At 38.6% G+C, this 11,404-nt stretch overlaps 1 protein-coding gene across 1 annotated transcript; it reads right to left on the bottom strand.

The window, feature by feature from the left end:
- Positions 1-789: 789 nt before the first annotated feature.
- Positions 790-11,404, bottom strand: crfb16 (cytokine receptor family member B16). The gene is made up of 7 exons (XM_031749668.2): positions 11,084-11,404; positions 7,429-7,555; positions 4,286-4,476; positions 3,860-3,984; positions 3,312-3,459; positions 2,370-2,524; positions 790-2,075 (listed from the first exon to the last, which is right to left on the bottom strand). Exons 1-7 carry the CDS (start codon positions 11,133-11,135, stop codon positions 1,947-1,949), a joined length of 927 nt encoding a protein of 308 aa, XP_031605528.1. The 5' UTR covers positions 11,136-11,404; the 3' UTR covers positions 790-1,946.

The raw sequence follows: 11,404 nt of genomic DNA on the forward strand, positions 1-11,404 counted from the left end.
AGCTCAGCCCCGTCTTCCTCTCCACATCCACCACCAGGGTTTAGACTTCCTGTCCTAAAAGCTAACCCCACTGGGATTCTGTTTTGCCATGATGGGTCATTGGTGTCTAACTGCCAAATAGATTCATTAATTTCTCAATCTTAATAAATAATGTTGAGATAGAGTCTGTGAACATGCAGACTAAGGGCAAAACACAGTTACACAGTTGCCCCCAAATAATTCTATTTCCACAGATTTATGACGAAGCTAAACTATAAATACACATCTTTTAGAGCATTTTCAATGATAATACCTGACCTGGGCTATTGCCAACATTGCAATGACAACACACATATATGTATACACATATACACATAGCTCTACAGCAGGATTTAATCCTAAAGGAGTCATAACTATATGCCTCACATTACACACACATTAGCATGAACCACAATGAGGACACTGAGCACATTACTTGGTCCAGAGTAGATCAACGTTCAACGTTTGTTTAAAATCATCTGGAAGTGTCACATTGGTTGTTTACTCGACAGCACGCTCTAAGTGTGGTATAGAGTTTCTCCTAAAGGCAGAAAGTCTGGAGCACAGAAACTGAGTGTGACCTCTCTGATACAGGTTGTCTCTGACTGAGGTTTCAGGTTTTGTTGAGCCAGCAAATACCATGAAAGCCTGACAATGTTGAACTGACTTCATGGCCCGCCCCTCAGGTCCAAGGTTACAGAAAACAAATAATGCTCATCTGTACGTGTTTAGCTGTAACCCAACAATAACTGCTCCATCACAGCAGGCTTATTTCAAAAACAATATGACACACTGCATGTGCTTTAATTATAATTTCATCCTAACAGCACATTTTCAACAGTGATGACTTTAGCATCTCGTACACATCACTGCAGTTTAATTACATGTTAACAAAGGCGACGCTAACGTAAAGCACTAGCTAGAAATCAACACATGTAGTTTCACACTAAAAGAACTAAAGAGGTAGCACTGTAAGACAACAAGAACAGAGTGTGGCATCAGAGTGTTTTAAATACAGATTTTTAAAGGTGGCTCTAAAATGAGCATTAACAACTCTCAGTACCAAAATATTAAAAAGCTGATGAAGTCAGTCCGAGCTCCTGCTGCACGTCTGATGGTTTGTTTAATTTGTAGGCAGCATGTTGCTCACAACTTTTGAACTGAATTTTACAGACTGACACACGTAGTGAATCCTCTCTGGTTAGTCTGCTGGACTGATGACTTTGTAAGAAGCTCATACTGGTAATTGCTTCAATGAGAAAATCATTTTTTTCTTGATAAATTTGGATATTTGTATTCGATTTAAACAGAATGTAATCTTTGATCTTGGTAAATATATTTTCTTGAGTAATATACTTAAATGTACTCGGTGAAAATATGCTTGTATCCCCTCTTCATTCATTACTGCTTCATTTTACGATCAAAGCATGATGGTTCATTTGCCTGACAGTTTCACAATCAGCAGTTACACAGTAATACTTAAAATGTCTCTTCATTTCCAAAGTTGTTTTTTTTTTTACAAACCTTTTAACAGCATTGTTGCTGAAAGGCAGAACTAAGAACATAGACAGAACTTAGATTCTTCCCTACATCTTTGTTTACTACCACTGTAGATCTACTTGAATCTTGAATAAATCCTGTCCTCCTTCTGTGGGCTTCGTAGCGCTTTAAAAGTCACCCAAACACCCATTTTTTTTTTCTGAAGAGAAGTCAACAGGGAATGTAAACACTTGTCAGCTTTGTCGCTAAATCAGGGTCACAGGGGCGTCTTGTTCCTCCTCCAACTCTGATCAGAAAGTCATAAATGGACCATTCAAATGTTGCGTGCTGCTCAGTGTGACCCTCCAACAGCTAAATTGCAGGACTGTAGCATGACGTTACTTCCTCGTTGTCCTGCTGTAGTTTTTCTCAGTGAGTTTCAGCTTGGTTTAGTCTTCCTGATGGGTTATCAGTGCAGCATCAGTCTGTGATGAGGTTTGATTTGGGTCCATCACCATCTGGTCACAAAGCTCCTTCTCCTGAGGGCTCATTGGGATTTGAATGTCCCAATTACCTCTCTGTAGAAGAACAGACCAAGATATGGAAAACTTCACTAAACAGTAGATCATTTTAATTCACACTGAACCTCAAACTTCGTCAGTACATGGAGTAATATGCATGTGTATTTATGATATAGGTGTCAGCTATTTAGTCAAATTAAACTCGATAGAAACAATAATTATGAGTGTATCACCAGCAGGGTGCGCTAAAGTACTGCTGCTGTTAGGTTTGCTGATGTAAACTGTGACTTCCTGGTTCAGACCTTTTACACCACAGGTATTCTGTCTGTGTAGATGAGAGGTAGCACTGACCAAAGACTGTGGCAGAGGCTCTTTATGGAAATGTGTTTTACAGGTTTCTGGACGACAGTGAACGATGGACCAGAATAAAACAAACAGGAGTCCCGCCGTGATGATGACCGTCACCGTCAGGGTGGTGGGCGTCTTCCAGGCAGGAGCGTCTGGATCTGCAGATGAGACGGGAGTCAAAACCTCAGTGAGAGTGAGAGCTCTTTTAGTTCACTGGATAAATGCTGGCTTAAAAAAAACATTCTGTTCAGTGATATTAGATCAGAATTACAGTCAGACCTGTTAGTACTGCCTGTTGGTTCTTTCTGGACTTTATTGTTTTTTCTCTGTTTCTAATTTTCATATTTTCTTAATGTTCAGATATTTTTTAATTGAACATTTAATTATTTTGAATAATTGATGAGGAAACAAGGACCACTGTTTCCAAAACTAAGAAAAGCCTGATCTGGACAACGAGAAAGCTTCCATAATATAATTTAATTATAAGCACAAATCTTGATGTTTCTGTGAAATAAAGACTTTATAGGTAGATCATGTGGAATAAGAGAATGGGTTTGATGGTGAAGATCTTTTTCTAAAATTGTGAATGTGTTTTTAAAATTTGGATTTCTTTTAAAAAGTGTTGGGAAAGGAAAGACTTTTATTAAATATGAATGCTTTTTTGCAAAGTGATGAAGGTTTTAACTTCAATGCACTACCAGGTATAATGAAAAGAGAAACATCTCTGAAACTAAGAAAATATTTTATGAAAAAAATGTAAAATTAAGGAGGATATTTGAGCATGACCTACAGATTTTATTGTAATTTAGAAGCTTGTTCAAAGTTAAAACATTTTAGGAAAGTAAGAAGAGAGTGTGTGTGTGTGTGTGTGTGTGTGTGTGTGTGTGTGTGTGTGTGTGTGTGTGTGTGTGTGTGTGTGTGTGTGTGTGTTGTTTACTCCTGTACCTATGATGGACACACACTGGGTGTCAGTGCTGTTGCTGCGAAACCCTGAGTGCAGCACAGTCTGAGCTTTGATGCAGTACTCTGCTCCCTCCTGCAGGGCGGCGATGTGCAGCACCTCTTCCTCAGCGGGCATCGAGTGCATGACAGCCTAAAAGAGATCGAAATAAAGAAAATGTGAGGTTTTTTTTTTTTTTTACTTTAAACAATGAAACAAAGAATACAAATTATGCATAAAAAGATCAAATCTTAAGCTGTTTCATTAAATTAAGTCAGAAAGGAGGAGACACGAAAAAAGAAATAGTGTAAGAAAAGGGACAAAAAGCAACAGTGTGGAGGAGAAAACATGAAAATGTGAGAATAAAGGTGGATTAAAAGAAATGGAAGGACAGGCGGAAAGAAAAGAAGAAAGAGAAAACAGAAACAAGGAAATGAATCACAATCTCAACAAAAATAAATAATCAAGGAAAAGAAAATAAAGGAGCAAATGCGAGAATGAAAACATGAACAAGAAATAAAGAGAAAAGTAGAAAAGGAGATCAAATAACGACCTGCAGCTTTTCGCCTTTTTTCCAAATGGTCACATCGACGGTTGACGTCTGAGGAAGTGTCTCAAACGACACCTGGATGGCGTCGCCTGCTGACATCACTGTCATCTTTGGTACCGACAGTTTGGCTGCACACAGGAATCACTCGTTATTATTTCTATTAGAAAATGTTTTTTCTTGACCAGGTACGCAGGATCAGATGGGCTCTTCAAAGTAAGTCTCACATATTTAAAAAATTCAAAAATTCAAATGGACTTTTCTGCACATTTATTATCTATCAGATATTTTAAAACCAATGGCTTCCTTCTTTCCTTTTATGCCTGACTTTTCTCTTCCTGCTTGACAGATACGTCTCAGCTGAATACAGACATCCATAAATGCACTGAACATCAGCAGTAAAGCAGACGTAGCTGTCAGCTCTTGTCTTACTTTGTCTCCTATTGAAGGACGGGCTGAGTTTGGTCCAGGCGGAGCGCTGCGAACCGCAATGCGCTCTGACCCGGATGTTGTAGTCAGAGTCTGATCCCAGGTCAGAGGTCAGGTCACAGTGACTGAGTGTGATCCGCTGGCACTCTGGAGCCTCCATCCACCTGCCGTTCTGATGCTCCAGCTCAAACTCTCTGAAGGACGTCGAGCACAGAAAGAGTTTTAGTTTTCTTTTAGATATTTCTTGGGAACAGAACAGAGGCTCTAAAAGTTAATATAACAAACTTATTTCTTCATCCAGCACTTGATGGTTCATTTAAAGTCATATTTGTGACCAGCTGTTGCATTTCAGTCCAATTATCCCCCTTTTTAATCTCCAGATTTTTGTTAATCTGCCTCTTTAGATGCTAAATGCTTCCCTGCATTTATTATCTCATCGGTCACAGGCTGTTTACAAAAGTGGCCCAGTTTGTGAACAAAGGGAACATTTCAGAGTTTTGTCTTGGAAATCAGCTAAAAATAACTCAAAGAAAAAACTAAACTGGAAACAAGAAACAACCAGCAGGACTGAAAAATAAAGCCAATGTGGGAAGTTGCTGGTCTTGAGGTGTCGACTGTGTTTGTGGTGTTTGTGCCTTTTGGAGCAGTTTTGATGAAAGGTCGTGATGCATGCTCAAACATCCAGGGAAGGAAATCCCCAAAAGCTGATTCTGTTCATCTGGACGTAGCGCTTTCAGTGGGAGAGACGTTTCTTTAATTATCCAAGACTTCTTCAGTCGCAGCTGGCTGCAGGTTTTCCCAACCTTATAAACAGTATATTTGCATAATGACTGAAACCAGCACCACTGACGAACAATGGTCTTTGATCAGTGATTGTTGATCAGTGGTCATACATACAAATTAATGATCATGAAAATGACCTCACAGCCAATAAAGCTAAAGGACTGTCTATAAAAATGAATATTCAAAGATGCTGTGGGAACTCTGAGAACGAACAGTCAAAAAACACTGAATGATTTTTAGTTCAATTCAATTCAGTTTTTTTTATTTAAAGCACCAAACCACAACAACAAACACCCAAAATCAGCACAATCAGAGCAAGCACTTGGTGACAGCTGGCAGGAAGAATTCCCTTTTAACAGGAAGAGACCTAAGCCAGGACCATGCTCAGGGAGGACTGTCCTTCTGAATAGGTGATGCAATTGATAAATGCTCTAAATCTGGCTCTCTACACATGAGCAGTGAAGTACGTATGATGCCGGCTGTGTGAACTCATTGTCTCCTGTGGTTGTAAATTAACTTTCTTCTTCCTTTCTGAGAAGCTACAGTGAGGTAATAATAGATTCTTCTCAAGAAAACTATGATCCTGGAGCTGAAAACCACAGACAAAGAAACACAGGTCTGAAAAAATACAACCAATAAACTGTCTGTAGTGTAACAGCTTCTTTGAGTGTCACTGTTTATAAATCTGTCTTTCATGCCTCAGTGATTCCCCTCCTGCTACTCGCTGGGTAATATTGAGAAAGTTGTTTTTATTAGCTTCATTTAAAGGAGCTCAAAACTATTCACATTTAATCCTTTTAAAATACACCTCTGCATGACTCCACCTCCTCCACCGCACACACAGCAGCCATGCATTTCCTCATTGCATTTGTTGTTTATTGCACGTCACTGAAGATTTAGCCCAGTAATGACTCACGATTCAGTCAGTCAGCCTGTTAGGTGGCATTTATCACATTTATCAGAGGATCAGAGGTGTGGCTGAAACCTGTCTATGGAAGGTTTTGTTGTGAGTTTCTTAAAGCTTTTACATCAGGATGATTTTTGTCTTTGTATATTTATAATAAAAAGCAGAGGAATAATTAAGTTTATGGTTGTAAAACTTTATAAACATCATTGCATCTCTTTGCCTTTGTGGGGGTGCATACACTCATACCTGGTTTTTACACCCATACCCGGGTCTTACACTGCTGCTACACCTCCAAAGCTAAAAAGAGGGTGGAACCACAGGTGAGAATTTTTAGAATAGGTCTTATCATCTCACTGTTATTGATTTGTTGGAAGTTATTTACTCCTTAATTTAAAAGTTTTCTAGAGTTTGAGGTTTTTTTAGACGTCTCTCTTGTGTTGTAATAAGAACAGACACATAAATTCTCTCAGTTATGAAACTGTTACTGACTGAACAGCTGTAATCTTTGTGGCTTACACTCAGCTGACTTATGAACACAGAATTGTTTTTAAGACTGTGGTTAGAACGAACTGAGGCTGTAATAACTAGAATAAAGGACTAAGCAAACATTTTCATCCAGCTCTGAACACCTGCTGATTATTCTTTGCTCCTATTGTTTTAGGTCACATGGTTAGAATTGCTCAAGAGCAAACACCTTCGATTATTATGCTGCAAGCAGCAACGGCATATTCCACATATTTCAACTTGCCAAATTGCGTAACAGTAAACTATTTATATCTCCCTGTCGGGATAATTTGGTTTTAACTGTCGTCGTATACAAATACAAACATGCAATAAATAAACACTGTGTTGGTCATTTATGTGTTTGTCAGTCTGCAGCAAAGACACGAGAGTCGGTGCTGTTTGTTTGTCTGCTCTCAGTCTCAATACTGACGTCATCGTTCTAGTCCAGTCATCTTCTTGCCAACCTTTTTGTTCAATCAGCCTCTACTCTGCTAGTTTAAATCTGTGCTCTCAGTCCCGCTTTTAGGCTTTCATTCATTCAACCCACCTCCTCCCCATCTCCCCCTCACAGACACCTCAGTCAGAGCTCCATCCAAGCCTCAGTCTTCATCTTCACCACCACCAGCATCTACACTCTCGGGGGTCCTGTCCTAAATCCTCTCACCGTGGAATTCTGCTGTGCCGTGATGGCTCATCGGAGTCTAATCACCAAACTCTGCCTCAATAAAGCACGTTTAAATTCTTCAAAGTGATCTCTCTGTGTTGAGCGACAGGATGAGGTTGGCATCGCTGACTTTGAGCTCCAAACTGTTCTTACTAAAATTCATATTTTTAAAAATCATCATCAGTTTATTTTGTGTATGACTTTTTAATATACATCGTTCAATACGGATGTTCTGTTGGGGACTAGTGTAAGCAAATATTTGATCAGCATTTTTTTTACATTACTTACCCCTGATACTGGACAGAGTACAGAAGTGTAGTGTTGCATGTAGCCTGCAGGGGGGGCCACCTCAGCATGTGTCTCATGTCGACAGACTCCATGATAACACTGCTAGGGGCCGGTAGCGTCCAAACATCTGCAGGCACAGTAAAATGTCAGATCAGGTGTTATATGCCAGGTATCATAAAAAATTTATTATTAAGTCAAATTTAATATGATCAGAACACATCCTGAGATCCTGTGTTGCCATATGACTAATCAAAACATCAGATGGATATTAAAAAAGGAAATTGAAGCTCCAACTGCAGACACGTATAAACCCAATCTAATCCAATACTGTTTGCCTGCATCTCATCATTACACACAAGGTGTCGTTTTATTGGTTACTTGATTGCTGATTTATTAGTCAGAAGACGGCGGCTCCCTTTGTGTTTTGCACTGTTTTTTCCAGTTTTCTGATTGGTTTCATTTAGTTTGGGAAAAAGATCGATATCTGGCCTTAACCATGCGCCTTCAAAACATAATGCACTGAAAAATACCACAACTCGATGCTAAAACCCAGCACTTGGATATGGACTTGGTGAACGTCCATATCCGCTGCATTGCTTCACTGAACTCCTACTGCAACAAGCTACACTACAGTAAAACTAAAAGGGACGAAAATCAAGTGTAGGTATAGATTGTTTTAGTAATGTCTCCAAAATCCTTTAGTCTGCAGAGGGCCGTGCTAATAGTGAGTTTGTTTGGTCGTTTTTATGTATTTCACTATTAACCTTTCATTTGATTAACCTTTGAACCATACCTTTTTAGCCATGCTTTCATTTCCCTGGGAGGTTTTACATTTTCCATTTGTAAACAAAAATATGTTCTTAATGAGTATCCTGGTTAAGGTTACCTTTACTCGCTAAACCATCTTTTGGGACAAAATGGTATCATATGAAAGTAAAACTTGACCCCAGTTCAACTGCAGCTGAACATTAGCAAAACAAATAGAGGTTTTTGACATTAAGACATAATATTTGTTCTGCATCTGTCGTTCATTTTGGAAAAAACAAAACAGAAAATTAATATATGTCAGTCTTTGCTTCACTTGGCTTAGGTGAGAGTAGCGTACAGCTCTGCACTGGTATAACAATAATGATCAGTACTTTGAGGAGTGTGTATGAGTTCTGATCAAGTCTACTCGTCTGAATAGGCTTTGCTTGCATGTACCTGACTTGGTGACTGCCTGCATTGGCTGTGCCTCCACAACAGTCAGGATGAGGGAAGATAAGGCAGGTTGGTCTTTTCAAAGCGGGGTTCAGTTACAGTGAAGAAGCAATGGAGAAAAGGAAACTCAATCCTTTTCATTTATGGCAAAATTAACTGTAGTATCAGTTGGTAGATGTGAAGAAAATAACAACTGAACTACATAAAAGACATAAATACATATCTGAATACCAATTTTTATATTTTAAAAAACTACGTTGTTAGAAGTTACTGTTATTCACAAGGCTTGAATTAATATGTTTTAAGCTCTAAATAGGAACCGGATATCAGTGTGTAGTGTCTGATTGAGCAATACAAGAGTCCACTTAAACTTATGTAAGATTTGCAGTGGACATTTTTGTGTAGGTGTCACATTTGTGTTACTGACATATTTTTTACTATTTAAAAATCTGGGTGGGAGGAAACAACTATGTGCTTTAATTATTTAATAACTCATAAATCTGAGTAGCTTAGGCTGACGTGTGGGCTGACACTGCTGCTCGCGGTCTACATGACTTCACCTCAAATAAGTCGAGTCCCCGAACCCAGATCTGTCTGCTGTGTTTGCTCTGTTGCCGCCTTTAGGTGCATTTTTAATGCAATTATTAGATTCTTCATCTGTGATACATTTTACTAGAAGACCTTCCAATAATTTTTTTTTCCAGTTTTAGAGCATCAACGTCTAGTATTTATTTATAGGACTAATCATACTCATCGGTACTCATACTCATTTATGCATGCGGTCGTTTTAAAGTTACTGTTGATGATGCTCTCTATAGCTTTAACCGCTCACTTGGCTTTCACTCACCTAAATAAGGTCCTTTTAACAACTGGCTGCAGTAACACTGCGGTTGGTGCTTTGAAATACTAAAGCTAATGTCCCAAACTAGTGGCTGTCAAAAAAAAACCAAAAACAAAACATAATTTGAGACTTTCACCAACATGTTTTTACAGTTGCACAGCAGACAGATCCGGGTTCAGACTGTAAGGACCAGTAGGTGAGACATGAGACGCTGAATTTGATCCTTGCTGCTCCAAAATGTCCCTTTTAAAAATAATTTAAAGGAGATGAAACAGAGGTTCATCATTATTGACTTAAACATGTTAGGATGGAGGTTTCTTTTATGATCAGAAATGAACCAGACACATGAGATAACACAGATTCCTTCAGTCATGTTGTGCTGAGACATCACCGGTGCAGCCAAGCTTGTTCATCAGCAACAGCTCAACTAATTAAAATGTAAGAATAAAAGGTATCAAGGTATGACATTCCATTAAACTTAATAAAAGCTTCTTTAGAAAACATTTAAGGGCTATTGAAACATAATGTACTGTTACGCCCACAGTAGTTTCATCATTACCACTCAGATAATGTCAGAACTCGGGAGAGTTTTCCGTTCAGTTTTATTTTGCCACGTATATAAAATACATTTAAAAAAAGAAAGAAAAAACAAAGACTTAAGTAGTTGCAGTTTAAAGTTTGTGCACACTAAATAAGTTACTGTTTATTATTTGAGCTGGCACTATAACAATCACACAAAACACATATTTTATCTGTATATGTGGAGTGCACATCATAACTGCTTCTGCACCATCATGGGGTTCACGGGCAGGTCGCAGAGATACGATTGACCTCCGCTGGTCCCATATGGAAAAGAAATAGTAAAAACTTATAAAAGACTTGCATAAGATGTGGCCTACTTCATACAGTGAATCATATAAGGCTTATATGATTTACTCATGAAAGTGGCCACTTTCTCATTACTTTCATATATTGTTTTAGGAAGTATCCAAAACATATAAGTTTCATTTATAGGATTTTTCAAGGGATCTTATATCTGTTTTCACTCTTGTATGCTTTTCATACAAGTTTCACACAAGACAGATACAAACTTTATAAGATTTATATATATCTTTTCCATATGGGGTAATTACTTCTTATTATGCAGATTTAAAAATATAAATCTACTAATATAGAGATAAGAGACAGAGATAGAGATAAGACTAGCCACATTTATACGTAAATGAAATCATTTACAGCTGAAACATGAACCTGGCATATCCATTAATAACTTTGTAATTTTGATGCCGTACTCACAACAGTGCATGCATGTTTGCACACAGACTACTATAACTTTAGAACTTAAGTGGTATATGGTTTTTAACTCTTATGTAGTATTTTAATGTTTTCTACACAAGTTTTATAAACTGTAATTTTGTGTGTGTGTGGTCTCCATAAACTCTCCCATTTAGAAAGAAATCCTGGTAAAGCAGCAGCCAGACTCACTCCTGGAGGATTGTCCAGCCCGTTAGTTGATCTAGTTTGAACAGCACCTAATGCTGCAGACCCTTCATGTGATTGTGTGTTGGGCTCAGACAGAAATCAAGTCTCTGTGTCAGCTGAATGTAAACTTACCATTTGTGAAAGTCAGCAGGGTCATTATGAGCTGCAGGAGACTGACAGTCATGACTGCAGCACTTATCTCCAGACCAGAAGGAGAAAGGAGCCCGTCGGTTCCTTCATAGCCAAATCTCAGCAGTTACCTGCACGCAGGCGGATCGTTAATATGAGATTTGAAAATCCAGAGCTCTGTCGAAATAACCCAGATCCTTCTGTGGTCACTCAGGTCTTGAGGTCTATCGTCTTTCTGTCAAACTTTTGTTTCAAACTCGTAAGAAGCGTCTTTCGTCTCTCCGTAACTCGGCTTTTCTCTGACCTACAGCGAGGAGCTGGTGT

Source organism: Oreochromis aureus, linkage group 18 (genome assembly GCF_013358895.1).
Source record: "Oreochromis aureus strain Israel breed Guangdong linkage group 18, ZZ_aureus, whole genome shotgun sequence".
Classification (NCBI taxonomy): Eukaryota; Metazoa; Chordata; class Actinopteri; order Cichliformes; family Cichlidae; genus Oreochromis; species Oreochromis aureus.

What these genes read in the sequence shown, in the direction of transcription:
- crfb16 (XM_031749668.2), bottom strand. Translation starts at nt 11,135, where the DNA reads ATGACTGTCAGTCTCCTGCAGCTCATAATGACCCTGCTGACTTTCACA. An exon ending in CCTGCTGACTTTCACAAATG is followed by an intron (nt 7,556 to 11,083) that starts GTAAGTTTACAT and finishes CTGTGCCTGCAG; the next exon opens with ATGTTTGGACGCTACCGGCC. An exon ending in GTCCTTCAATAGGAGACAAA is followed by an intron (nt 3,985 to 4,285) that starts GTAAGACAAGAG and finishes TCCTGTGTGCAG; the next exon opens with CCAAACTGTCGGTACCAAAG.